The sequence below is a fragment of the Strix uralensis genome, chromosome 1 (assembly GCF_047716275.1).
Source record: "Strix uralensis isolate ZFMK-TIS-50842 chromosome 1, bStrUra1, whole genome shotgun sequence".
NCBI lineage: Eukaryota > Metazoa > Chordata > Aves > Strigiformes > Strigidae > Strix > Strix uralensis.
The window spans coordinates 71,007,824-71,031,349 of record NC_133972.1 but is presented as its reverse complement, the minus strand read 5'-3'; the positions used below and the strand labels follow the sequence as shown (position 1 = coordinate 71,031,349).

At 42.6% G+C, this 23,526-nt stretch overlaps 1 protein-coding gene across 4 annotated transcripts in view; it reads left to right on the top strand.

Moving 5' to 3' along the window:
* NFATC1 (nuclear factor of activated T cells 1) overlaps positions 1 to 23,526 on the top strand; it is a 115,719-nt gene that overhangs the window by 73,631 nt on the left and 18,562 nt on the right. For 2 of the 4 annotated variants that reach the window (XM_074870497.1, XM_074870507.1), the window contains exon 9: positions 8,691 to 9,377. In XM_074870497.1, the coding sequence (XP_074726598.1) occupies positions 8,691 to 9,377 (687 nt within the window). Of the gene's footprint in view, positions 1 to 8,690; positions 9,378 to 23,526 lie in introns of those variants that run through there. The other 2 variants (XM_074870515.1, XM_074870525.1) reach the window with 2 other exon arrangements.

Genomic DNA, 23,526 nt, shown 5'->3' with positions numbered 1-23,526 from the left:
TGCCTCTGTTTCACCTCGGCTCTTCCGCCCACAGCTCACTTTCTAAGTTAAAAGGCGACATCGGCCACCTTAGCAGCAAACAATAAAATGAGGATGAAATGAGTTGCCACTCTAAGGGGAGACAGAGCACGACTTTTGCTGATCTTCTCCTGCCACCTCTCACCTCTTGAGTATTCGTTGAATTTTCATGCTCGAGGCTGGCAAAATTATGTCTGCAAAATGGTGGTAATTTGGGGGCGGTTGGAGAAGCGGGGCCAAATTCAGTGCCTGGGTTGTGAAAGGATCCTCACCAGTGGCACATGCAACATGGCCGCGGCAAGTGCCATGGCAGGCAGCGCCTCGGCAGTGCCTTGCAGCTGGCCTGGGGAGCCGGAGGAAGGGCCGTGGAGGTCAGTAGGAGTGCGTTACACCTAGGCCCACCTTCGGTCAGTGCCACCCTCCCGGAGCTGTGTGTGAGGTGACAGAGCGCGGCCGAGCCAGGCCCGAAGCCTCGGAGCTGCTGCAAGTGTGTCCATCCAGCCCAGGGAGCAGCCGGGCTGCCACAGAGCCTGCGCAGGTCAGGGCAGGGCAACAGGAGGGACTGGGGAGGGTGCGGAACGGTTGGCCCCAGGGGATTTTATCTTAGGTGAAAATATGAATCATGGTTGCTCATTTTTACACTATGTGCTGTTGCAGTTTATTACATTTTGGCTTCTAGGTAGATGATTGTTACTTTTGACATTTAACAGAGTAACAAAAAAAGGCAAGATTTTGCGGAGTCCTGTTTCCATTTAAGAGGATCACAGAATTCATCCTCGCCAGGTGCATCAGCTCCTCTGCTCCCCTCCAGTAGCCAGCAAGGTCTGTGACAGAGCAGAAGAGACACATATTACACTCACCAGCATTACGCCCTCGGGCGCTTTTGCTCCCAGTTGCTGGGTCCCCACTGGAGCTGCCCATGCTTCATCCAGGTGACGTCCCTTTTTGGCTGTTGGCCTGAGCCTAGCCAGCCACATCCAACCTGCAGATGCAGCCGTCTTGATCTTTAGAGACAAAACTCTGCCTCACTGCGCAGTGCTCCATCTTCATCTGGAAGGCCAAGAAGAAGCATTACCTGTGTGATGTCCCTGCGACAGGCAGGGGTGGAGCGGCACTATATAGAAGTCCCTGACTGTATCTGACCATCAGGCTCTGTCGCAGCAGCAGTGATCACTCATAATAGTTAACTCCCAGTGCATAAAGTTGTCTTTTGGCAGTACCTTCCTTTTCAAATATTCCCCTTCAGATGACAGTACTGAGCCTGTAGTTTCAGTCACCAAACCCCTTTGCATGAGGTCTTCAGGACTCCCTCCCTTATTTCCCCGTGATTTCACATGCATATGTTAGCAAGTGTGGGGGTTTAGGATCTTCCAATTAGCTTAAAAGCCAAAAGGTAAAACTTGTGTGAAGGAAAACGGGGTTTAGAATTACATGGGCTGGATTACAGGAAATGCTTATTTTTGTTCTCCTCGAGTGGCTGATCACCATAATTAATCTAGCCCAGTGATTGATCCTAGAGTGGATGTGGTGGTGGTGGCTGCTGGAGGTGAAAGGCACCGGTGAGGATGTGTTTTGCTGGCTGTGGGAGGGACTGCATCCATCTCTGAAGATGAAGACCATGTCAGAGCCGAGATGGCTGAGGTCAGCTGGGTCCAAACCCCTCTCTAGAGAGAGTGGAGGGGAGAGAGCTTTCCACAGGACTGCCAGGGATGAGAAGCATTGGGCTGCCCCCGTGCTGCTGCCTTGCAGGACCCCTGCCCACAGCCCCCGCTTTCCCATTCTCCTCCCCTCCTCAGGAGAACAGGAGTAATGTCAGCACGAGGGGTGTAATGTTGTGCTGCAGTGTCGAAAAAGACCTCACCCCAGCGAATTTTACCGTGTCTGTCAGAAATGACATAGAAGGCCTTGGCCAGTGCAGCCTGGGTGTTGTGCACAGTTAAACCTCCAGCTCATGGCAGTGGCAGAGCCGGATGCTGTGCCATGGGAGCAGCAGTAAAGCAGCCCAAACAGGCATACCACAGGACTTGATTTATCCTTTTCAACATTGTAGGATTCAATAAGGTGTTAGGATGGAAAATGAATTGTGCCTTTTAGGAATTTTCCCATTTTCTTTGAAAGAAAACTAATGCAACCCAAATGCCCTCCACCTACCTTCCACTCCTCCCTACCCAGTTTAACAGTGTATGCACCAAGCTACCATATATAATCTTCTGTCTCATAAATATGCATTGAATAACCTAATATTTTAACAGCTGTTGAAAAGCATTTAGTAAATGAGTTAGCTGGAAAGCACTTTCTAATCAGATAATGGCGCTGTCTGAGATTATAGGCTGAGATGTATGCACAAGGCTTCCATCTACCTGGAGGCTATTCTTGTATAAAACTGTACATATGCATCTGATCCCATAAAAATATATACACATAAACTGAAAGAGGGCAGGCAGGCATGAGTGAGAGGTAGCCCTCCCAATGAGCAGTACCAGTAGCAATGTACTACCGAGAGAGGGTGAGTGAGTTCAGATACTTGCGTAGATAAAAGCTGCGATAGCACACGTGTGCTGCCTACAGCTTCTTCATAACATGAGGCTCCATTTATTTCTGAGTCACTGTGCTCTGGTTTTATGAACTAAAAAGCAAAGGCTTGATAGTAGCTTGACCTTTAAAATATGTTTTGGTTGAACTGGTGCCTAGGAAAAAGTATCCAGTTCATGGACAGCATCTGCAAAGGTCCCTGTAGTGACTGTCTCAGGAGATCCCTGGGGTTGAGTGCCTGTCCCTTGTCACTGAGATTGCCACTGCTCCAGATACATTGGCAGGGTGTTTCAAAAAGTTTTGCTCATCCACTGCTGCTCTGGTGTTATAAAACATGGGGATTATAGATTCTGAGGGCAGCCAGCCCATTGCCTCTCCCCAGCACCAGACTGCTTCAGATTCAGAACAAGGGGTGAGGTCCTCGCTCTGCTCAGGCCTGCTGGATTCAAGCCACAGCAGCCAGGATTTTGTCTTTGCATGAATCCAAAGCAACTAAGCTGTACGTGGGGATGTGTCCACATCCCTCACTGTGTCTCCAGTCAGCCAGCAGTGGAGCGGTGGCAACAGCTGGGATGACCTGTGCAGCGTCTTCTGAAGGAACGTCTGGTTCATGGTGAAGAGGGTGTGCTGCCTGGCTCAGAACTGACTGACGGGGGAGGATTTTGAAGGCACAAACAGCATTTCACAGCTCAGCTCAGTAATGGTGATTTAGCCACCTAACTCCTCAGACTCTTTGAAAGTCTCATCCCAAATTCTTACCGTTTAGTCCAGAAGTTGAAGAAATGTGTGTGCGCACATGATGAAGAAAGTAGTGTTTTGATTTTCATATGCTAAGCAAAATCTGTGTGCCGGTGCCAGGGAACTACATCATAGTCTGCACCGTGAAAGGTGGCTATTTTGTTTGATAGGTTCAATCAAACTTAAGGGTAAAATAAATATATTATAGTGCCATAAATGTCTGCATTGATAATACTACGTGGAAATGGGAATTTGTTAGTTTAATCTTAATCAGGATAAACATCTGTTTAATTTATATGATTATATTTTCTCAGTTCACATATTTTAATAGCACCCCCCAAAAAAAAGTTTAAAAACCCATCTGGATTGCTAAAGTGTAAAAGCAAACAGACTTTTTAGAATTGTCAAAAAATACATATAATTTATATTTAAGCACTTTCTGACTCCCTTTACTGAATGTGCGTGATTTATTATTTTTCTTCAAGGTTTGATATATTAACTTTTTACCTGCTAGAAAGGCCTTTCATTTAAATGTGGGCTTGTAGAACTGACTGAAATATTTCTCCCAGATTCAGACCCACACAGAAGGACCATTGTCTTCCACTCAGTGCTTCGGTATGATGTCATAACCCTGGTCTCTCTGAGTAAGAAGCTTTGATTTATAGCCAGGGCTGCTGCCAACGCACGGTTCTCAGAACTTCGTATTAAATTAGATGACATAATGACATGAGTCCAGAGTCTAAGAAGGCATCGTCGAACCACTGAAAAGCAATTAGCACAGATTAAGTTGCTTATCAGACTAATTGAGAACTGTGAGCTGTGTCACATTTTAATATTCAGAATCGGGGACTATGTAAAAACATCTGTTGGACAACCTTATGCTTTGTGAGGTAACAAGCATTTAAAAATTCACCATACAAACCGAACTTGCATTCATTTTTTCCTTTTTATGACAAGGGCCTGATCCTTCAGCAGGGTAAGGGTCTCTTAAATGAGTAACATTACTTTTGAATCTGAGTGTTACATAAAAACTGCATCATCTTTTCTGTTTACAATTTCACAAATTCTAGCTTCATTGCTGCAATTTATTATTGGCAAATCTCAATGTATGGCGCATTCAGTCACAATTTTTCATTCTAGCCAGCTGAGAGTCTGCAAGACTGGGTGTTATCTCAGTACCACTGAGCAGCTTTGAGATAGAATGCTTGTTGCCATTTGATATGGCTCTGCTGAATTTAAGAAGTAGTCCTGATTCTGCTAAAAGTGCTTGCAGATTCTGAACAGCTGTAGGGCTTTCCAGTTAATTGCCAGTCCAGGCCTGCTGTTTGACTAGGCGTGTCTCTTTTGGCTGGCAGGTTTTTACCAAATCATTTAAGATTTTAAATATTTGAGCTAGAAGTTAGTCAGGCCAATACTGTTCTCTGTTAAATATTAATCCTGAGAATATTAAGTGTACCGTCTGTATCATGTCGCATCTCCCTGTGTGAAATACTCACTTGTGCAAGTAAGTGATGGTGGGAATGGATATGTGCTAGGGCAGGTAGCTTACCATGCCTCCACAGGGATGTATTTGAGAATGAAACCCCATGAAACCCCTTTTTCTAGCTCGGGTCTGTAAAGATTTGCAGTTAATCAAACATGAGTCAATAGGTAAGCGGTAATGCTAGTCCACAGCTTGCTGGTGATCAGCCCTGGCTGCTCTGGAGGAACCCACTGGGTTCCTGCCTAGGAGAAAATGGTGAAGGTGGGCACGTAGGGTTTGTGTCCTCAGCTGCGCTAAGTCAGCTGCAGCTGCTCACCCCAGCCAAGCGTCTCGGCCCCGCAAAAGTCAGTGAGACAGTGGATAGAGTGTGTTAGGAACTGGTAGCCTTATTACATGCAAGTATTGTTTGTGTAATGCCATAGACACTGTGATGGTAAGTGGGTAGCCAGTGAGTACAGGTACAGGCTGTTCCTGGATTGGTTTTGGAAGGTGTGCCTTGAAATACAGCTCCTTCCTTGGGCCCTCTGCAGTCATTTGCAAAGTGGAAGTAAACCATTGCCCTTTTAAAGAAAGAATCTAAGGTGATTTACACCAATTTTTGACACATTCAATGTATTGTCAGAATGACCAGGAGGTCAGACCCAGACCCATTTGAGTTGAGTTTGGAAATACAAACATTGGCAAAGATTTTTGGCCTTTATTAATTCCACTCGGTGAAGTTATGTAGACTGGGGAGAAGCAGATATAAGATAGAGTGTCATAAATACACTGTTAACTGTTGTAATGTAGCAATTCATGGTATATCTGTCGTCCACAAGTCAATTAATATACATGTTAAATACAAAAGTTGAGGTCAAGGCAGAAAGGGAAGTGTTAATGTCTTATGTTTCTGCTGACATGCTCAGCTTTGCAGGTCCGATTCCAGATCATCTGGATCATTAGTAATGGGTTCTCCAGGAAAAAAAAAATCCTACAGAGCTTCCTTCTCCAAACTGGTACGCTGTGAAGACATTTACGCTTTTTTAAAGGGGAGTGAGTGGCTGCCATCCCAGCTTGGTAGGATCTGTACATTCACTCTGCACAGTGTTAAATGGCTGTACAAATGGCAAAGCACTGAAAAGTCAGATACAAATCCCATCACCATTTCAGCATTAATACTTTTTCTGTCTTTCAGTGTGATACATATTCTGGTGATGAGATTAGCATACAAACAAATACGTGATACTTAGCAAGGGGAGACTTTTTTACTGTGTTGAAAAAACACATTAAAAAAGGTAATGGCGACAATATCAGTTCAGAGCAATACAAGGGGACAATGTAAACATATGTCAAATAAAATGGAGGTCCCACTAAATCTCATATCACTCCTTCTTGTTTTCCTCTCTGGCTACCAACCTGACATGAGCAAACAAGCTACTGTGACTTACCCTGACTGGTCCTGTAATTAAAACCCTCTGAACTCCAAATCTATGGGCAGCCAGGAGTGTCCTTGGTTGCTGTCACCATCTCCAAGAGAGTTTTTGGACTAACAGATCTGGAATAGAGTCCCTTCCACCCATCAGTCTTCTGCCCAGTGCAGAGTAGGACTTACTGGTTATCCTCTGTTGGTTGCGGCAAGTGTATTTCAGTGTAGCAACATATGAAAACAGATTTCTGTTGTTCATGGCCACTAATCACACCTGCAAATAGACCCCATGGCAATTGCTTTTATAAAGAAAAAATTAAAAGTGAAGTGGCAGAAAAGTGCGTGGTAAATCAAGTAGCAAAGATGTGCCGTGGAAGAGCTACAATGAAAAATCAGCCTGAGATCAGGAACCTGCCTTCTTTAAAGCCTCCAGCCTGCCTGCCACCAGGTCTATAAGCCTTTCCTAGGTTATAAGAAGTCAGACAACTCCAGGGTTTATTGGAGTTGAATTGCCAGTGGTTGATCTTGGAATTATTTAGCACAGGTGTTTCTATAACAGTGATATATTGGGAAAATTCAGTGTTCAACAACCATCATATTTCCAGCTGTGCTGTGGTTAGTGCTAGTACAGTGAACCTAATATAAAACATGTGAGAATATTTGCTAGCTCAGGAACTTGTTAAAGGTATTTTCTTACAATATCTGAGCTGCTGTGTTTATCTAGGTGTGTTTCTTTGGTCTTGCACTTTCATAAAGGGTGTGATATTGGTTTTATAAAGCTGTCACTGAACTTGGAATCTGCTTCTCTGCAACCAAGTGCATTAGTAGCCCTGCTAGCCAGTGTGCAGCATACAAGCAGGTGAAAATAAGATTATGAGGAATCCAATGACAGTCCATTATCCTTACCACATTCGTCTTGAGCAGCACCTGTGCATCTGTTACATATATAGACATGTTTTTACCAGGGGTGCTAGAAATATTGAATCAAGTGATGCAGGCATCTATATGTAAAAGAACATAAAAGGAGTGAAGTTAACAAGAGGCTAGGGGGCTGTAAAACAAGGGTAGTGAAGTGCATTCACCAGCAGCAAAATTTGTGAGTGTTAAAAGAGGTTTTATATGTACACATGCACACACGTGCATTTTTAGGGGTTCAAAAGACTTGTACGAGAACATACTAAATGACTGGGGAATGTATAAGGGTATTTGTAAAACACATGCAAATAAAAATACAGTCAGAGACACTCATGCGACACATGTGTGCTCTGAGCTGAGTTGTGCAAAGATGTTTCATTAATAACTTTGTGTCACAACAGGTTGGTTGTTCTAATATTCTGACAGATATTGTCTGGTGTCACCGTAAATTTCCAACAGTACCTTTAACCGAGGCTGTTCCTGTGGATCTCTCTTTGGGAAAGAAGATAAATACCACTGTGCATCCATACTCAATTGTTGTATGCATTAGAGTTGCATCTGGCTAGAAAAATTACATCTACAGACTAGCTTGGCCCTATTATTTATAATTTTCCTGATAGAGAAGGTGGGTGTCTTTTACCTATGCACTGCATATGTTGTAGGAGAAGCAGCAAAGGCACCTCTCTTTGATTTGAGAGAGAAAACCGATGTGAGAAAGACACTTTGATTTGAGGAAGCATCTCTTCTCTGATTTGAGAAGGCAGCTCTACATTTGTCATGACTAGGTTGATGCTCACAGACACATTCTGTCCATGTGCTGGTGGTATTTAGAGACATGACTTGACAGCTCAAATAGAGGCTGTTCTGGGACAATGGGTAGAGCAAGCAGAGGTGTAGAATAGGAGTCAGCTTTTCTTAGTAGCCAGAGACTGAGTTAACATTTGTTAGGAGCTGGCATTAGCAGTTTGGGTCCAACTCAGAATGACTGAGTTGGATGCAACTTATTGAATATTTTATACCCATTGGCTGGTCAGTAAGATTAAACACAATCATGTAAAAACTAAATAAATCAAATCCTACTCTTTAAAAAATACTCTCATAATTGAAAACTTCTTGTACATACTAGTTTGTCATGTATCTTTGCAATTTTACTTTTGCTGAACTCTGAAAGCCCCATCTCTACCTTATTATGCACCAGTTTACCGAATGTGCAGACATTTATCAAATGGGCCATCAGTAGCCGTAGAAATGCAGTAGTATATCCAAGTTAAAATTCTTGCTTTGATTACTACAAATCCATGGAGCCCTTGGGTCCAAAGCTTCCACTGAAGCACAGCTATTTGCAAATAGATTTTTATAGCACATTAGTGCTGGAGGAGAGTCCAAAGAAAATAGTCCTTTTCAATATTAGAACCAGCTGTGACTTTCTTGTGCTGATGACTCATTCATTTTTTTTTATAGGGTGGGAGAACTAGGCAAAAGACACACAGAGTCTTATTCAAGACGTTGTTTGTTTTGCAAAGGGTATCCTAGCCACAAGCCAACTTGATCATACCAATACGCAACTTATGTTTATTTAAAACTTTTTTCTTTTAACAGTTCCAATTATAAAAACAGAACCCACAGATGACTATGAGCCTGCTCAAACCTGTGGACCAATGAACCAAGGCTTAAGCCCTCTCTCTAAACCATACTACAGCCAGCAGATCATGATGCCCCCTGATCCTGGTTCGTGCCTCGTGGCTGGCTTTGCCTCCTGTCAGCAGAGAAACACCGTGATGTCACCCTCTCCCAACGCAAGCCCCAAGCTGCACGACCTTTCGTCCTCTCCTTACAAGTGCATCCCCAACCCGGGCCACAGTCACCTCGGACTTCAGCAGCCTGCTGGAGGTGTCCCCACCATACAGGAAGTGCCAAGGTCTATAGTTGTGCACCCAAGCTCCCCCGAGCAATCATCTCACATCATGCTACAGCCGCAGGTGAGTCAACATCTGAGCAGTAGCTGTCCCCTTGGTTATCAACAAACACTCTATCCCAACAGTCCCTCTTCTCCAGTTCCATCTGTTACCCAAGAGCCAACCTATTTGCAGTCCTGCAGTCCAACTCATTCATCCATAATGGGTCAACAGCAGCAGCAACTGCCGAAGGTTCACAGAAATGAGTCTCCAACAACCCAACCACTGTCATTGCCAGAGTTGCATGAGGAAAGTAATCATAATTTGGCCCCTATTCCTGTAACGATCAAGCGAGAACCTGAGGAATTGGACCAGATGTACCTGGATGATGGTAAGTCTTCTGCAGCATAGGTTTGTGTTCAACCATGTTGCTATATCAGTGAGTTCCCTTAACCTCCTCCTTCTCTTGAATCCTGGTGGAAAAAATTTCAATTAACAGCCTGGTGGATTGGTGCGGACTTTTGCTTGGATTGTCTCTATATGGGAAAGGGCTCTTTAATTTCGTTTGCAATAATGAAACCATATTATCTAAGCATTAAATGCTGTTAGTTGCCATAGAGCTAGCTGCATGACCGATAGCTATGTTGTAATAATCTTAACCATATGGTCTTGGCTTACGCCCATGCCAGTGACCTGTGGAACTGCAGTGAAAACATATTTAACATTGTCCCATCCATAATGCAGTGAAACGTCTGATGTGCAAATCCGTTCACTGGAACTAAATGATAAACTGCTCTACTTCAGTTGAGAAGGTTCAAATTAAAAATGGAGGCACGTCTTTCAGTGTAACTTTTCAGTCTGGTGGCATCTGACATAAGACTACATTTTTTTCCATTCTTATTGTGGACTTGGTGCTGCTTTTTTTTTTTCTTCTTTTGTGAGTTTCTATATGTATATGTATTCTACACGCACCACTGAAAAGTTAAAATGCTGTGATGAACTTGTCAGACTCTAGTTTCCAAAGATTTATTAGTCGAACATAATAAAAGGGATAATCTGGAATTTGATTATGTGACCTGACTGAACTGTGATTTAGCACTTGCTGCTAAGTATCCCAGTAGTATTCTGGACCCTCACCTTAATGCAGTACGTGAGTTCCCTTCCAATAGCCACATAACTTTATATAACATACCACGCTATTTGAAGAAGAAATGCCTTTGAAATGGCTGCATTGAAACTAATTGGTGCCAAGGAACATCTGAATGTGATTGTCTTTCATGGAGAATTTAAAGACAATTCACTGCACTGTTTTTAAGAAAAGGACATTTAGTCATTCTATTTTAAACAGCATGATACTCCACTGAATTAGGATTACAAATGAATGTTTTGGAGCTTGAGTAGCAGCCTTTTGCTTTTCAACTCTAAGAAAATGATTTTTCTTAACAGAAGTTATTATTGGTTACATGATAGACAGGTCTAAGGAATTTTTCCTCATTAGGAGTTCAGTTCACTGAAGTTTTGCACAAGACATCTTTTGTGATGAGGTTTTCTTCATATAGCATGCATTTTTTACCACATACCTATGCTGTAAGAAGCAAGATTTCAACAAACCAAACAAGAAATTACACAAACAGAAACAAAAAGCCATGCCCAAATTTTGGTTTTGAGAGAAACCAGAAGTTATCTATGGAAGGAAGAGAATACAGATAAATCTAAACCTAGTCCATAGCTATCTTTCTAGAAAAGCACAAGAAATGGGCAGTCTTTCTGCCTTACCTCTCCAAAATCCATCAACCGCTCCTCTGACAGCACTGTGAAAGCTTTCTTCGGCTGATCTCTGCTGGAGAGATGGGACTGTGGCTCAGGGACAAAGGGTGCCACGTCTACTTCGGGTTTCTACTGGAGGAACAGAGGAACTTTGCTACCATATGGTCTGAGAGAGAGATTTTAGTTTTTTTCAGTCAATCTCATTCTCTCTGACAAAGCATAAATGGTTTAGTGTTTACCCCCATCTCTCTTCCATCTCCTCTTCTGGACACACACACACACCAGTCCTCTCATGGATAATCAGAAGTAATTGTAGAAGCCTTCATGTACATCTGCACTGATACTTAAAGTTGACTTTGAAGATCTCTTCAGATAGCCAAATCCAGATATACTTCCCTTTGGCATCCATCAGGCTATCAAAATCATTCTGTGTCTGACCACAAGAATTACAGACCAAGAAAGAATTCATAGATACAACAGTCATGATAACAATATATAATAGAAAAAAATTAACTTACGTAGTTCCAAAAATTAAACACCACCAGTTCACTCCAAGGGTGGTAATCAGAAATGGTAACCAGAGGAAATCCCTTTTCTATGTCTAAACTGATATTTAGGTTTGTCTCAGGGGTCACACTGATGGAGTATAACCCACATGAGCTGCCCTTTCCTGTCTATGCCTTATTTCACCACCTGAAGAAAAGGTCATCCACTCTATGGTTTGTGTTGACAAAATGAAGCCCTTGTAGAAATCAGGAGTAGACTACTACTGTCTTCTTACTTGTTTCAATATTTGGACAGGTGAGAGAGAAATATGAGGCAGAGGTGCTAAAGGCAGGAAGCGTGTCTTGTGGGACTTGTGTTGGCCAAGACCCTTGTTCAGACCACGCAGAGCCCCAGCATGCCTCAGACACACAACACAGGAGCACAAAGCTGTGAGTCAGGCCGGAAGCCCATTTAGGTCTATGCTAAATGCATTTCATGGAGGCAACTTTACCACCACCAGTGCAGACATTGGTTTCACATTACGTTTAGTTTGATGTAACAGCAGGCTCCCATAGAAAGGGTGGCCTTGATCTGTCTTGCCCTTAGCCACACGTTCTTGCTCCTTCCTTTGTGTCATATCAATTGATTATGGAACAGCAGAGCAGGCTGATGAAAAATAAACCTGCCAAAAATAGCAAAACCCACATAGTTTTCCACTGGGCCAGCTCATGGAACCACATCCAATAGCTCGGCCCAGCCCACAAGAGGGGCACGAAGTCTGTTGCTGCAGGTCAAGGAGTGCAGCGGGACCGCTCTGAGCGGCAGCAGCCCACCCATAGGCCAGAGTAAGGACTTGAAGCCACATCTGATGTCAACTTACCCTCCCCAGCAACTATCTAATGAACTCATCCTGTCTCAGCAAAAAATCCCCTTCTCGTGCTCACCTGTTAGTTATGGAAGGATGATATCTGGGCTGCCTCGCACAGTCTCAAAGGGCAGTTTGGCCACTATGGTGACTGCCTGGAAACCACCAGTAATTACTCCTGGTGCCCCAGTAGGTGCTGTTCACTGAGATCTGCACTGAAAAGGCAAAGCACCCCACATATACAGTGCCTTTGTGCCTGGTGCCGTTTCATTCAGACCCTTGGCCATAACAGTGGAATAAGGGAGAATGGGTTTTGCAGAGTGGCTCATACCAAACAGAAGCAAGTCATTTTTCATGTGGTTGATTTTTTGGGGAATAGGAGCTTTTACGCCATTGCTATTGTTTCTTGTTAATATCATATCCATCTTTAAGTGTTTTCCTTGTTGGAGGAGTGGGTGGGATATCTGTGCTTTATGACCATATTCTCAAAACCAGAATATTAAATCATACGCATGAGTAAGGACAGTTACTCTTTTTTTTTTAAATAGATTGCTGCTCTACCTCTTTATAATTTGTTGTCTCACTGATTCAGTTCAGATCCCTTCATACAGCCTGATTTAAACTTCTTTTCAGTATTTTTTCAATCTTTGCACCTGTGAACAATATGAAAGCCAGAGAAATTGGATGTACTTGACTTCCTTCCTTGACTGCTACTCTTTAAGTATACCAAATCTTTCCCTCATCCCTAAAGTAATTTTAGAGTAATTAAATATTTTAATGACATTAAAAATTAAATTCACAAAGCATCACTCCGTTAAAAAAGTGTATCTTCACAGTGTTTTGTAGCTATTTAATAATATAAGTTTTACCTGGAAGTACTTATGAAGTGTGAGGTATAGACATCTAGCATACTTATGGGACTACCAGACAAATAAAATACCTAACTTGTTATGCCAGATAATATTTGGTAAAATTCTGGTTGCTTGTTTACCACTTTGAGGAGGTTTGAGTTATGTATCTAATATATGTAGAGCAATCTTGGACCAGGTATAAACAGAAATTTTTTGGTTTCAGCTTATGGGATCAAAGCAATATTCATTCCTTTTGGTCTGGAGTATCTCCAAATATAGACCATCTATACTGCAGAGTATAGATGGAAAAAAACAGTCAGTGAGTTTATATAAATATATATCCTGTATATAACATTTTTCTGCTTCGGTAATGGTGGGCAGCTGAAGTGATATAAAGGGAGCACCCAAAGAGACTTCAATGTGACAAATAAGTTTTGGTCTTGGCAATCTTGTTTTAAATCAAAATCTACAGTAGCCACCTGGGCTACTCATTAAATGTGCTGTCCAGTTCAGTATGTGAATATATGATTCAACATATAGAACGTATTTAAAATTCACCCCGTAAAGTGATACCTGATATATTATGGCTATGCTTTTGATATTGAAAGGTATCTGGCTTGTGTACCAGCACTCATTTCAAATAATTCTGAGTTCAACCTCCTAACAAAGATCATGACTGACTCCCTTTGCTGCTTTCACAGCAAGATTTGATTTAAAGCACTTGAAATGCGACATTTATGCCTGGTTTTGGTCCTCTACGGGAGCCCATGCTCCTTTGCAGCAGGAGATGGGGTGCCTCCTGTCCTCACCAACAGAAGCTCTTGCAACAACCTGCAGGGTGCTGGAACACCCTGGCAGAGGACGCCAGGGCTAGCAATGGCTCCCTGGGCATGTGCCACCCCTGCCCTAGGCAGCGAAGGTTACATGACATTCCCGTTTCAGATCTAACCTGGGAGTGGTGTGGGGTGCTGGGGTGGTGGAGCTCATGGAAAATCCTTAGACAGTCTTGATGGACCTCTTCATTATAAGTCCATGCACTAATGTTTTAAGAGAAAACATTTCATGTTATGGTGAGTCTAATGTGCTGTACAGCCCTTTGAGGCATGAAGTGGAATTGGCATTACCTGAAGAGGTGACCAGTCTGGGGAAGCTACAAGCTGATGAGAACTCTTCCTGGTCCCTTGAACCAGTTGTTCTCACAAGGGGATGAGAACATTCACCTAATTTATATCTCACTTTTGAACGTGCTCCTCTCTCCAGCCCTCTAACTAGTACTTGGGTCAAAAGCTGTGCTAGTCTGCTCTTGAACTAATCCTGCTTCTTTTCTGTTGACCAGGGCAGCTCAAATAATTTTTCCAAATTTTAACTGCTTTTCTTAGTGGTAGAAGAAGCCCCAAGCCAGAGGCGGTGGAGTGTAAGTTCACACAGCTTTCAGGATGTTCAGGCAGCTGGGAACTGGCCAGGCTCACAACAGGAGATGCTAAAGGTGACTTGAAATCACCTTCCTTATCCCCATTTCCCTTTCCTGGACCTAGTGTAGCTGGGGTGGAACACAGAACTGAGCTCCAAATCTTTTATTTCACCAGGATGGAGAGAGTTCAATTAGGCATACTAATGCCAAGAAACATTTTTCAGGTTGTAACTGGCACTCCCACAAGCTATTACGTTTTTTACCTGCAGCAGAATGACACTCAGTTGTGAAATTATTTCCTGCCATTAGAAGCATCAAAGAAAGTAGTTTTCATTACAGCTTAAAATGAAGCTATTTTGAAAAAGCAAGAGGGCAACACATTGGTTTCAACAGGAAAAAATGTATGACATGTTCTCAGCAGATTTCAAGGTGTATTGTACACACTGTGATCCCATTTGTTATATTAATGTGCAGAAATTTACAAAAGCACTTTTTAATTGAAAGTGAAGCACCATCCTGGAGGATTCTTAATCAAGGTATGGTTGAGTACTGAAGCTGAAGATCTTGGCTTCTTTGAGCTTTACCTGGGTTCTAATCTGAACTTTTGGAATGAAGTCCCAGTCATGTTGAAATCAGCAGCACGCTCCCATTGCCAGCAGTGGGGCCAGGGTTCCACCCGTCATTGAAAAAACTGTTTTCCAGAACGCCCCAAGTCCTGTGTAGGAGCCAGAAATGGAATAACAATACCTGAAAGACAGATCTCTTGTCTGAAGTTTTGTGTATTCATTCAGTTTCCTCCTCTCCATGCATATACTTTCATAAAGGTCTCTATCCTGATCTTGACTTGTTCAGATATATAAATCTTTGTGTAGTAAGATGAAAATACATAGGCCATAAATGAAGGTATCTGATGTTTAGATACGTGGCTAACAGAAAGTATCAGAACCACATCATCATCTTTTTTTAAACAAGGAGGCTTTTGTTCTTGTGATTGTCTTTGCACAGCTGTGAGTTTTATAGCACTGTGCCAATGAATGCACTCATTGCGACTTTTATTTTACTCTGAAAAGGTAAATTGGGAGCATTAAGCCCCCAATAAGTATGTAAAAGTGGCAAAACCACAGGTAAAGTGTTACTGAAAGCTACAGCCTTGCCAGCCATTTCATTTTAAACATGGCTCTTTTAAAAATAACTTTTGCAGTAAAAGCTGTAACTCCTGGATGTAATATGAGCTATTGCTAATGTCATTCCCATGAATTGCTTACAGTGTTGAACTGTTAGATGTCTGACAAGTCCATATATCTCCTATACAGTATATATATGAAAGTTTTTTGCCTCTAAACCATATGTTCTTTTTTCACTCCTCTATATTCTTCAAATGCACGTGGTTTGGTGATATAGTTTATTTGAACAGGAACCATAGCAGACAGAATTATTCTTTTGCTGAAATGTATCCTTTTTCATACATCTCAGCTTCATGATTAAAGCGATTGGCTCTCGAGGCATTAAGTTTAGTCTGCTGCTGCCACAATTATGCCTTTGAAAACTCCTGAGTGCACTCGGTGATTTCCAGTAGTCCAGATGTCATTAGAACAACACGCAGGTAGTCTGCAAAGTCCAGTAACACTGTCTACACTTCGGTCTGGCTTGGGCGAGCTTTTCGCTCCCTCCCTCTTGGCCAAGTCTCGCAGCTCTAGGAGAAAACAAATAGCTTTCCTCATGGAAAGTTTTACTTAATCTGGCAAGGTGCCTGAGCCTAGACCCTCCTCGTCTCTAATGATGATTGAAAGTGTACATGCTACCGTGATAAAACATGCTGAGTCGTTAACATTTGGGGCTTGGGTTGTACATGATGAGTAAGGGAGGACTGAAGTAATGCGTTCGAGTCAGACCTTTGGTGGACTTGCACGTCTGGGTTTGAGGGGTATCCTGTTACACGAAACCGCACACCCGCGGGATCAGGTTTTGCTGTTTCTAGCAGGTTTGCTGAATTTGGTCTCCCTGGAGGGCCACCAGAAGAAAGCCTCCAGAAGAGCAGCTGACCAGACTAGGTGTCACTTCTGGTTTTCTCCAGTCCCAAGTGTGCGGTTGCCCACAGAGCAGACCTGCCTACCCCTTAGCTGCAATATGCTGTGAAATCTAGCAGTGAACTTTGTTTTCTTCTAATATCAGCGCTTAGATTTCCAGGGAGGTCTTTGAGTCTTAGGCTTTCAAGGAAATGTCAGGTCCCTTCAGAGAACTCCTGAGAGCCTCCATCCTCATTCAGTGTTGGCAGACACTGGCAAAGGGAGCAGGAGGCTGGCCAAGTGATGGGAAAGCTGCAGAAATCAGCAGGCAGTGCTTTGCAATGTCTTGGTACTCAAAAATATTTTCATTGTTGAAAACCTAGCATTTGCTTGATGTGCATCTGCATGCGCACCTTCGCATTAAACATTTTGAGTCATTAAGTATTCAGCTGAAGCCACATTGCACACACCCCCCCCCTTTTTCAGCTAAGAGCCAGCTTCATGCTGCAGCCCTGCTAGTGACTGTGCAGTTAGCTGGGGAAGAAGCCGCTTCTCACTCCCATGCCTGATTCATTCTCCTATTTCCATCGTAATGGCTGTTGGCATTGCAGTTTCAAATGGTAAAGGTTTTGTGGGTTATTTTCTGTAAATTTTCCTTGGAAATCAGGGAAGAAGAAGTCGCTGTATCTGAGCCTTGGTAACATTTACATCTGCTTTTAAGCCTGGAGGAATGCCAAGGAAAATATGTGGCTTGCAGAAGCACAAGCTTCATGAGAAAGCTTTGTTCCGACGCAATTCATTTTAGGAATATGTTGTTTGTTTGAAACATTTCTGCTGAGCTGTGCAGCGTTAGCTGGTCAGGTGTGGGCTCGTGGCTCATGTACAGCCTCCATGCCGTCGTGTCCTGAACCCGTCCTGGCAAAACGCTTCTAGGGAAGTTGGTGTAGAAGACCCCTCTTCTCCAGGGAGCAGAGTATCCCACAGACCCCTGATGTATCTTAGCAGAGCTGGGCTGAGGCAAGCTGTCAGCTCAGCCCAGGGAACACATACGTGTCAGAGGAAGCACTCTCATGAGTAAACTCTCTGACTTCACGTACAGCGCTCTTGGCTAAGCGCTAGCAAGCTGTAGTGTTGCTAGATCGCAGAGCAGCGAAGGGCCTGCCTCTGCTCCCACTTAAGTCAATAACACAGTTCCCTTTGGGTTCATTGGGAACAGGACCAAGCGTATGGCTGGTAGTTAAAACGCATAATAGCTGCATTCATTGAAATCTGGTCGCTGATAGACAGGCAGAGAGGGAGTCTTTTCTAGCCGATTTCTGTGTGGCAGAGTTAATTGTTTCATCTCTATCTGCCGGACCACTGCGGCACTCGGTCATGGGCCTGATAGCGGCTTGACCATCGCTGTCGAGAGCAGGCTGCTTGATAACCTGGCTCCTGGTCTTTCCTCCTCTCCAAGGAGCTAATGCTGATTGCAACGAAAGGGGGCACAGGCTTTCCAGAACAGGCTTATCTCCAGGCTGGGAGGAAGCTTATGAAAAAAAGCAGACCCTCAGAAAGTTCCCCTCCTCCTTTGTCACTGAGGAAGCCTGCAAAGCCTGGACATTGAAAATACCTGGAAACAACTGGTGAGTAAGAAATGCAGTAGGAAAACCATGGTCCTGTTCCTCATTGGCTGGCCTGGCTGGGCTTGTCTGCAAACCAGGGAGCTGGACCAGCCCTCTGCCTGCTCTGAGGGCTTTGTTTTGTCGGTAGGTCTTCTACATATTGCACATTTTGAAGACTACTGCAAGACAAATATTGGAAAGCAAAGTGAGATGGTGCTGCAAGTGTGTTGAAATTCCCAAACTGTATTGTCCCTGAGCACATGAATGGCAATATGAGCACTTGGACAGTCTTGAAAAGCAATGCTACGGGCTATCAAAGTCCATAATTTGTGTATAAAAATCTCTGGTCCTTACGTAGTTATAGGTAATGTTATCCAACCATCATGTATGCACAAGAACATTCCTCGCTTGCCTTGCCTTGGCACAACTAAAGCATGACTTTTCTACTTCATTTTGGCTCTTCTGCAGCCATATGACAATGCAAAAGACAAGATTTGACTCTTCATGTCTGTGCTGTCCAGATGCTCTTCATGTAAAATTTCTGTGGGAGCTAGGGCTGAAGATTTGTTCCATTTCATAACTCTTGTGATATCTTTGGGGTTGCAGAATAGGTATTGCAGTAAATATTACTAATCAATTTTGATACCCTGGGAGCAGCAGTCCGTTCTTTTTCTAGTGCTTCAGGGAAAAAAATCTGTTTCATTGCCACCTCATAATCAAAATCTTCTTCGAATTACTTAAGAAGTAGAAAAAATCCTATTTTGGGTCACAAGAGAAGCTTCCAAAAATACAAAACTGAAGAATATTTATTTTAGCTTTTATTTCTATCCTGTATATGCAAATTCATACACACATAAAGTATGTGTGTGCATATATATGTGCGTGCACATAAGCAGACATATATTTAATGAGCTGTAAGACTTGGTATACTAATTCTTTTGCTTCTTTGAAGTTGTGGTGGCTGAGAGTGATGTAAGTCTCTTCTACTCATGACTGACTTCTCTGAAAATCCTGCAGGTGCCTGTTGAGTAAAACCTTTTAGAAACATGAGGTCAGGTGGAGATGCCCATCCTGTGGACTTTCTGAAATGCCCATTGCAGCTCTGAAATCTGGCTCCATGCTGCTGCATGTCTCAGAGCTGCAGTTGTCACTGCTGCTGAATGTTTCTCAGGCATCGGAGCTTTTGCTATCCAGCTATTCTTTTGGAAGACTGAAGCAACTGGTAAAGGTGATCTCTTCACTATTAGTTGACTTTTTTTCCCCTGTGATAACTCTACGTTCCACCATGGTCCACACTGCACTTGGACTCAACTATTCACTCGAGGGCTTTCATGTCAGAGCATCTGCATGAACCATTAACAACTTCTCCAGGCATCTTATAGTAATATGTCTCTGGGTCAGTAGTACTGGGAGGTTCAAATGTTCTTCTCAGTCTAAAATGACTATGTGTGAAATTGTCATATAGAAAGAGGTTAGTAGAGAAACTGGGCCTGATTTTTTCAATTGTGCACAGTCTTGTTTGTTTTCTTTCTTCTGAGAAGTTTCCCTGACTCATTAACTGTTAACCGTTGTGCAAGACAATACAGAGCTGTCCCTTGGGCCCTAGCAGTCAAAGGCTAGAACTTCCTGAAGTTGCTAGAATTGATGCAATGCAAATTCAGGTTTTGCAGAAAGATATAATGAGTCCAAACTCTGGCTAGATGTACCTCACGCAGGCACTGCACAAGCTCTCTTTGAAAGGTGGCCCTGGAAGGGCCGCCAGCAATCGAGATGGCTGCTCTACTGCAGTTCCTAGGTAACTTTGGAAGAGTTCTCAGGGATTTTTGCTTATATTTCTTCCACATAGAGAGTATGTTAGGGTGAGGAAAGATCTTATTGCAAAAGAAAAGGAAGCAAAACTGATTCCAGGGCAGAAAATGCCATCAACCACAGGAAGACTACACTTTTTGCATCAGTGGACAAACATGGCAGTAATGGCTGCTTCAGAGAACTTTCCAGGAATTCTCCCACTGTTTTCAGAAACCCAGGCTGGACTTCTGCAGGCCACACAAATGACCACTACAGTCTGTTTAAACTGTAGACTCACAATTGGACGTACTGTGTCAGATCACCACTCGGTAAGAACCTGCAAACCTCCATTGTTGCCAGACAAACTGCTGGTTTGTGCCCTATTCCGCATATAGCCAGAATTGTAAAGATAAAGGTGACCGTCTCCTTTGCAGAGGGTTTAGATTTACCTTTTTGAAATGCAATATCCCAGATATTTCACACTATTTCAGTGGTAAACAAAAGTCCTAAAGAGGAACCAGCAGTGCTGAAGTCAAGGAAATGTTTGCAGGAAGAATATGCTAACGTGAAAGCATCTTCTGGCGCTACTTTAGTAGCTACTTTACAAGTCCAGAGGTAGCTGCACCCTTTAGCTGAGTTGATGCATATTTGCTGGCAGAGTCAGATCTGTGTGACAGCACTCCAGGACCCTGAGTCGGAGCTGGGGCTCTGCATGGGGCTGCTTCCTGGCAAGGATTCAGCACAATTGGGGGATCAGAGCCCTTTGTGACAAGTGCAAGCAAGTGCATGTATGTATACACTTTTACTCTATTTGAGAAACATACTAAAAAAATAGAAGCTTTCTCATAATGCTGTAGGACAGTTAGCAAGCATTTTAAAGTTTCACACTTAGAGTATGGCTGTGAAACTACCTGGTGGTGTAATTAGAGTGAAAGAAGACTTGAGAAAAAGAGAAATGAGAGGAAGGTTAAATATAACAGCCCATAAAAAAAAAGATGAGCAGAGATGAATTTTGTAAAAAAAGGGGAAAGGGTGAGTGTGGGTGTGAGAGAGAGGAGTTTGTCTAAAACTGAAATGGTACAAATGAGTAGTAATAGCCCAGGATTTGACTGCCATGGAAAAGTGTACCTAAAGAATACCTCACTTTGCCCCAAAATAATTTAAGTATAGAGAAAAATGAGAGGAGATGATGAAATGAGCAATGTGCTCATTAAACTTACATATATCTGTGGAGAGAGTGTATCTGAGCAGTAAGCTCAAGTCAGAGGAGCCTGTCTGTCTGTGCTGATCTGAGGTGGCTGCACTGCGTGGAGGTAGGAGGTTTCGGTGGCCCAGCTCCACCGAGGCAGGACCCTCAAATAACCCTGGGAGTTATTTCCATGTTCTATTGCCAGGTTTTCTGAGCAAGGAAAGGCTTCCGTGCTACCACTGGGTGGAGAGAGCTCCTGTAGGGAGCCCAAAAAACCCTTGGAAATATGGTGGAAAAGAAGGGGGTGGGAAGTGCACTTTGAGTAGATGCAGTCACGTCACCTGAACTTAGTGAGAAATTTTCATATCAGTTTTAAGACCTCTTGCAGTGTAACAAGGCATTCAATAAAAACGAGAAAAATCAGAAAACATGATCCATTGGCTCTTCCCCAATTAGAAATTACCCAGAAAAAATACTGCTAGAAGGAGTAGGAGTGATCAGCCTTTGACAAGGCAGAGGAGGATTTGTAAAAGCTCCTTTTCAAGGTTATACGATTGAAGAATAAAACAGGAAATCCCTTTACTTTGCAACTTTTGAAAGATGGCATTCAAATTAATTTAGGATATGATCCAAATGTCATGAAAAATTTTTCCATCAACTTCGATGGATGTTCTAAAACAGGATGTGTTAAATCAGGGGAAATAATAACAGAGTCGCAAGTAAATTAACAGAAGATTCACAACACTTTATGAATCACTGTATTAAAGAATCAATTAGAGTCAGCTATTTAAATAAAGGCAGAGTAGTAGCAAAAAAAATTTGAACTAGAAAAAATTAGAACATCTGCTGAAGTTTCCAAAGCTATATTTAATATTAACTTGGGAAAAGCACCTGGACTGAATGGTGTCTCATCAAAAATTTGTAAGTGTTTCCAGACCAAAATCACTCAGATACTTTAAAAAAAAATCATCTGCTCAACTAAAAGAGAAAACTCGTCTCTAAACCGTTCCCTACTGCTGAATTTTGGTATGGGGAATATCACCATCTTAAACCAGAGAAGCAACAAAATGCAAATGTTTCTGTATGATCCAGTTTTTTGTTGATAAAGATCTAGTACCAGAGTCTGTGCCCTGCTGGCTGCTGCACACAAGCTGCACCTCCTGCCCCAGTGAACTAGTTTGCTGGAACAGGGCCGGCCCTTGTATAAGAGTACAATTAGCTAACAGTGGGGTAGACTTTATTATTATAAAGAATATTTTGGATTCAAGCACTCAGCGCAGAGGAGAGTATGAAAAGTGAGCAGACTTTTGGTAGAGATGCCAGATTTCCGTCCAAGAAATCTGCAAATGGATGGACCATTTCTTTCATTGTTAGGTGAATATTCAGAAGAAAAAATCTGCTTTTGAACTTTGAAGCAAACTTACTGTCTTTTTTTATTTTAGTCAGGAAGGTAGTAGGAGACAGGACTGCCTATGTCTGATCGTGTGAGTTGTGACCCTAAAAACGTTTGGTCAGCCAGCTAGAGATCAGCCAGCCGTATACCTGATGTTTCAGTGGCTATATTTATGGCTTCTGTGATGATGAAATCTAGATTTCTGCAACAACCAACGTAATTTCTCTGCTGTCAGTTAAGACCTTGTTTCAGAGAGGAGCTGGCAGATGCCTGTGACGCCAGATGAGGCTGTATCATGCTTTCTGTTGTGCATGGTCCCCTGAGCAATGCAGACCACTGCCTCCCTGTGCCTGTTTTTCTGAAAAATGTTGGTGTTCAGAAAGTTGTCTGAAGACAGATTTAAATTTCATATGAAAAACTTTCATTGAGGGGAAGCACCACTACAGGGGGAAAACCCCACCCCTTGACACATTAAAATGATTACAAGAATTCTTCTTTAAGATGTCTAAGTAGAAATATTTCTCACAACATGGAAAAGACATATAGATTTTACATTTCTGCTGCAAAATTATAATCTTGTGGGAGAACTTACCTTTGGTTATTCTTGATAGAGACAACTAGAGAAAATCAGCATAGATCCATCTAGATGTAGTGCAGATGCACTGATTTCTACCCGTTCCCAAACCCATTTATTTAAGAATGAGTGTACAAGTTGCAGGGATGATTCTTCTAGCTACCTCCTTACTTGAGATTACCCCACTTTTAAGTACAGACATTTCTGTGTATCTTTTTCTTTTCCTTTACAGACTTGTATTTATATTATGTATCTGTGTCTCACATGCCAATGGAAATCAGGAAAGGAAATGAATTTGTATGAATGGACTTCATAAATCTAATGATTTACCAGTAATGAAATCCTGGTTTGCAGAATGAGAAATAATAGGGCTTTTCCAAAATATCTTAATCCTTGGCTATGATTAGTGGCATAAAATGAACCATTCTTTCCTATATGTCTGAAGTCCAAGTTGTACTCCATGTAGCTATGTGATATTCTTTCCAGTCTCATGTCAGTAAATAATTGCAGTGCTGCTCTTTAGTCTGTCTCTGACCTTCACTGTGCTCGCCTTTCTTGAGCAAAACCTGAGAATTGTGACAGTTTGATCTCCTTCTGTGATCTGAT